At 35.1% G+C, this 6,000-nt stretch overlaps 1 protein-coding gene across 8 annotated transcripts in view; it reads left to right on the forward strand.

Moving 5' to 3' along the window:
• LOC135740505 (uncharacterized) overlaps positions 1–1,938 on the forward strand; it is a 71,186-nt gene extending 69,248 nt beyond the window's left edge. For 7 of the 8 annotated variants that reach the window (XM_065258892.1, XM_073813099.1, XM_073813097.1 and 4 more), the window contains 2 exons: positions 659–830; positions 1,675–1,815. In XM_065258892.1, coding sequence (XP_065114964.1) covers positions 659–830; positions 1,675–1,682 — 180 coding nt within the window. In that variant the 3' untranslated portion in view covers positions 1,683–1,815. Of the gene's footprint in view, positions 1–658; positions 831–1,674 lie in introns of all 8 variants that reach the window. The other variant, XM_073813096.1, reaches the window with a different exon arrangement.
• The last annotated feature ends 4,062 nt before the right edge of the window (positions 1,939–6,000 follow it).

The following is a 6,000-nucleotide window of genomic DNA, read 5'->3' on the forward strand; positions in this document are numbered from 1 at the left end:
TTTTTACAGTGTACCGTCTTTCACACAAACACTTCATATTTATTTCAAGTGTTATTTTCTACTCTTATCAATTGAATTTATTGTTTAAGTTACTCAAAATTTACTTTTTATTACATATAATAGTCAACTGTGAGTTTGTTTGTCCTTATGATAAATGCCTTTTTCATTTAATTTTTCATGTTTATTCACACAGACATGTTCACCACCAGTCAAACATTTGGACATATCTGCTCATTTCTTCTTATTTTAAATGAAAGGACTTAAAACTAGAATGATATTATATATTACCAGAATGCACCGATATAAAATTGCTGTCCCGATACAGATGATATCGTAAATTATTTTATCTTTATCTATAGGTTGAAACATTGGTGCATCCCTAATTACTAACTTATTTAAAGTATATTCACACTTTACTCATTCTCATAAGCAACTTCATCAGATGCATCATGGGATGTTTTGAAGTAAATTGCATACTTTGAAATTGCAAATCTCATATACTACAGCAGAGAAAGATCATTTTAGTCCAGTGTTGTCCAAACGTTTGACTGGAGCTGAATGTCAGTCAGTTTTTTATATATTGTGTATTTGAGCACACACACCCATCATCATTTCACCCCCATTGTGTTTGTATTGACACCCTGCTGTGTGTTTTTAGGCTGAGGGGGCTGAGGAGACAGCTGAGGGTAGTGTGGCTCCCTCTAGTGGTGTCTCGGCCACCCAGCCGACAGACGGTTCTGCCCAGGAGAATGGGCTGAAGGAGGGCAATGCCTGCAGGAGTGAGGAGCTCCGGGACCCGCAGGGTCTGGACTCGCTCATCCCTGAAACAAGTAAGTTTAGATCAAAACCTGACCAAGACCCCCCCCCCTGTCAGTAGTTAGGGACACATTCATTTTCTTCATTTAATTTCATGCACATTATATTTTTTGTTTATTTTTTTAGCTGTTAGTTTTAGTTTCATGTGCATTCGGTTCTTCACTGTACTGACCAGGGTCAAAAATTAACCACGCAAAACATTTTATTTGATATAATTTAAACTTTTATTTAGGACTTAAAAGTGAAAAAAATATATAATATTGCATTTAGGAAAAGCTAAACTTTTATGTGCGCGTGCGATAGTTTCACGTGCTTACGCGAAAGTTTTACGTGAGCATGCAAAACTAAAAAAAAATCTGCACATGAAGGTTTCGCGTGAGCACATGAAACTAAACGTAAGATTTTTTTTACTCCAATGTCACCTTAGAGGCTCAGTAAAAAGCAGCTAAAGCCACATGTTGCTTTTATAATTAATTTTTAATTCGTATTATGGCTGTCAAAAGATTAATCATGATTAATCACTTACAAAATAAAAGTTTGTGTTTGCATAATATATTTGTGTGTATTGTGTGCAATTATTTTGTATATAAAAACACACATACAAGTATATATTTAAGAAAAATTTTATGTATTTTTATATAAAAAATATCAAATTTTAAATAAATATATTATCAAATACAAAACCAAACTTTTATTTTGTATGCAGTTAATCGTGATTAAACTTTTGACCGCCCTAATTCGTATAATTTCCAGAACACAAATTTGGACTCTTAGGAAGGTTAATTTCAGACCCTGGTCCCGAAGTGTTTGAAGTGCACTTCTCTGATCATCAAATTATTTTGACTTCTTATTTTTCAGGCATCTAACTCTGCTGTTTGCCATCACTTTATCCTTTCCATTTCAACCCCCCATCGCCTCCTCTCCTCCCATTTTTTATGTCCTGTGTTCTTCTGTCCTGCCTTTCCTCAAATCTCTGATGCAGATTGAGTCATTCAAGCTAAATTTCCGCGAGACTGCCCGCGCTCGCACGGACCACGGCGCCGACATCATCGCCTGGCCCATCTCGGGTGACAGCCCCGCCCACTCCCACCTGTTACGCAACAGCGTCTCGCTCAACGACTCCCTCGCGACCGCCGGCCTCCCTCGATCTCACACCACCCCGGCCCATCTCTCCTCCCAGGAACAAGGAGGCAACGTTGGCTCGCTCACCGGACTCCAGACGTGATTTTTTTTCTTACCGTGTATCTGTTGCTCTCGAAACCCCACCTCCAACCATTGCTATGACTCATTTGATTGGTTGTGCTTGTTGTCGATGTTTTTTTACCCTGATAGAGCACAAACATCAGACTGCATGAGAAATGATCACATTGAAGAGTGCTGGTAGTTTCTCCAGGACCGTGTGTACTCTGATGGTGAAGGTCTGGATGAAGTTTGGTCCTTAAAAAGCCTTTTCTCCTCTGCTAAACACATGCTAGTCAAACCTAACAATCACACTAACTGTCTCATCATACTGTATGTTGTAAAGCATGAAGTCTCATTTTAGGATTTTGTAGCTAACATGAACATGTGCCCATATGATCACAACAAACAACCACTCCCAAAAAAACATCTTGATCCATCTGACCATCATCTCATGCTGCTTTCAAGTCACCCTGGGAAGGTCCTTGCTATGAATTTGTACAATTTTGGGCTGTAAAACATAACATTTAATCCTTTTACGCTCTTCACTTTGAGACAAACATGAAGATTTTTGTCACAATATGAGGAGCTAAAAACTATTAGGTGTTTAATTGATAGGGCTGTCAAAAGATTAATCACGATTAATCGCATACAAAATAAAAGTTTTTGTTTGCATAATATATGTGTGTGTCTTATAAATGTGTGTGTGTGTAAATGTTTCTTAAATACATGCATGTATGTGTGTTTGTGTATTTATATATTACACACAGTGCACACACATATATTATGCAAAAACAAACTTTTATTTTGTATGCAATTAATCACGATTAACCTCTTAATTGATGCTTTTATTTGATTATTTTTGTGCAGAAAATAGTGTAGCACAAAGCATGATGGGAAATGAAGTTTGTGGGTTTTTAATGTGGCTAAATGAGTGGATTTTTGTTCCAGTAGAACACTGCATTACATTTTACAAGCTTCCACATTAATCAAAGTTTGGGATATTATTTTATATCACTCGGACTGTGTTTGGCTGAAAAGGTAAAAGTCTCATACACCGCTTGAGAATGAGTAAAATATGGTCCCATTTTTATTCATTTGAAAAAGATCCTGATTTTCCGATTGGTTATAATGATCGTAAATTCGATCATGACTTGAAGGCAGCATCATTCAACATACCGGGGCTGTCGTGTGATCCTGACCTCTCATTTGACCTTCAGTACAGTTAAACACATAGGCTATGTGAATCGCTGTGTTTTTGTGATCGTTGTGTTTCGAGTGAATATTGTAGAGTTGATTTTATCGGATTTATTTTTGTGATTGGTGGTTTATCCTTATTATTGTAAAGCAATATAAAAAGACATTCAACTCCATAAACACTTACAATACACTAAGCTCCAGACAGATTTGTGAAAGTGAAGAGGGTCTGCGGGCATGAAATAGTTGGGCACTTAAACTAAAAGCACTTGAGTTGTTGAAGCAAGGCTGTACCATATACGGTTTATTGAAGAAGGGTTGGTTTAATGGATGTGATGTTTAGGTATCTATATGGATACAGTACGTAAGGGAGGGAAGCACAGATTTATTACTAGAACATTTGGCTATGAACGACAACTATAGACAGAATGTCATGGATTGAAAACTTTTACCTAAGTAAAAGAGTCAGTTTTGCGTCTGGTGGTTATTACGATAGGATGATGAAATTGCATTAGGTCTTATTTAAAAGTACAAGCTTTTAGTAATCTCATATGTTAAAAAGGTCCTGGGAGATTTTGACAGTGGAGCGTTTCTTGTAGCTTATCTTTCTTGTAGCATCTTCTGTAATCGATTATCTCCAAATATCTTGAGTTTTTTTATGGTCGGGTTATGAGCATCAGTGTGGAGATCATGTGAGCTTGACATGAGCGGTTTGGTTTGGTGTAATAATGAGACATGAACACATGCGGTTACTTTATTCATGTTTTTATCATCTGTGGTCAGTGTGGATGGAGGGATGTTTTTAGCGGGCTTGATGTTTTGTTTTATATGTTATTCTGACCTGATTTCTTACAGCCCTAAACATGCAAAGCAATAAGACCCCATATATTCTGACATTTAGGAATCTACATTTCTGCCCCCCCCCCAAAAAAAAAATCTGAAAATGATCAAACATGTTGATGAACGCTGTTATTGTAACTAATTTTAATGGGGCTTTTTTAATGAAGAATGGAAATACGGTTGTGGTATTTGGGTATTTAAAGTTGGCAGCAGCCTCCTGTTCACATTTGATAATAATAATTCACCGGTCACATATATAATTGTTAGTTCACTATTCTTATAATTGTTATTCTAATTAATTATGGGCAATAATTACAATTATTTATCTTTTTTGAAAAAAAATTAAGGGTGTGTAAATATTTGCATTTGGTCTGTGTTGTGCAGCTTTTGAATATTATGATGAATTTGCTTTAAGGCTTCTCTTTGATTTTAAGTACGGTTAATAATGTTTCTCAATGGCTTGTAGTGAAATGATCACATTCAGTTTCCTGTGCCTGAATTCAGCTAATATAATAATCACAGCGTAACTTATTTTTCTCTTTTCAAATATTTACGGTTGTTTTCTTTCCCCATTCTAAGCAAGCTGTTATATGTAAATACACATTGACATCTAATGCACTCGATATTGCCACAGGAGTGAAAGCAACGGTTAAATAAGAAATATTTAAAGATGAGTTCTTTATATGATGTATCTTTAATGCCTGTTATTCAAATTAATCATTATTATTGTTGTCATTGTGGCCCTGTAAAAAGCAACAAACGAACAAATGGGCTTGAAATACAATAAAGATGCAAAGCACTTGTAATTGAGTCCTCTGACTGCTGCGTCTTTAATGTTTTGGTTGTGGATGATGCCAGGTGGGGCATGCCCACGTGGGCATTGATCATTTTAAACATTTTCTATTAATCAGATTGAATCTCACATACTAAAGCCCCTTATTTATGATGCTGTTGAAACTGAAACCTGGGTTGGGTGGGGATGCAATGATTGTGTTGCACTGATTTTATTGTGGCATGAAGGACCAGGGCATCCTATCAAAGCAGGCAGTGAGCGGAGAGGTCCATTTATTCTTCTCATTATTAATATTTTATTTTATTTCATAACGTTTCATGTCTGTGTGTAATCTGGAAGAGATGTTGCCCTATAGATTATATAGATGTACAACCCTAAACTAACATGAAAACTAAGAAACACAGCATTCGTGTGCAGGAATCCGTTGGGTTTCTTGTGATGCAGTCAAGATCTGCTGACTAGGACGCATTGAGAAAATATAAAGAAACCAGATATTGTTAAGTTTCTTGATTGTTTGCTTTCCTTTATTTCTGAGTTATTTTTGTTAAAAAAAAAAACAAATTTCATTTTATTTTTGGTTTGAATGAGGTGTTTACTGTGGTTAACTGTTAACTATGATGTGATTATTAAACATTAAATAAAAATAAAGTGTTTAAATCATTATACAGTTGTTCTGTTTTCGCTCTACACTTCTGTCAAACAGGTTTTACTCAAAAACACTCCAGTTTCTTGTCAATGATGAGAAAATCACAACTGCAGTAGCCTAAATTTGCTCAACCGTCCTATTTTCGGACCGTTTATTTCAATACACTAAAAATCTATTTATGCATTAATAATATTTAGTATACGTTATCAAGTGCATACTACTGAAACAGACTACTTTTAATTAGTATATTTGTAGTGCTTAACTTAAAAAAAGTAATACAAAAGCTAGCTACTTGCTGGTATTTAAGTAACTTAGGCTATATTTTGAAGTATACTTTATTTTTTACCTGGGATAGGTTTTGTTAAACTAATTTAACTAACTACATACTGTGACATATATATTTTTTTTACTTTTGTATATTATTTCAGAAATTTTAAAATTATACAAGGAGTTATAAATAAATATACAACTCGCAACAATTGAAAACCAAATAAACACAGATTATAAAGTAATTAAATAAATAAATAAT

This window comes from Paramisgurnus dabryanus, chromosome 22 (assembly GCF_030506205.2).
Source record: "Paramisgurnus dabryanus chromosome 22, PD_genome_1.1, whole genome shotgun sequence".
NCBI classification, from domain to species: Eukaryota; Metazoa; Chordata; class Actinopteri; order Cypriniformes; family Cobitidae; genus Paramisgurnus; species Paramisgurnus dabryanus.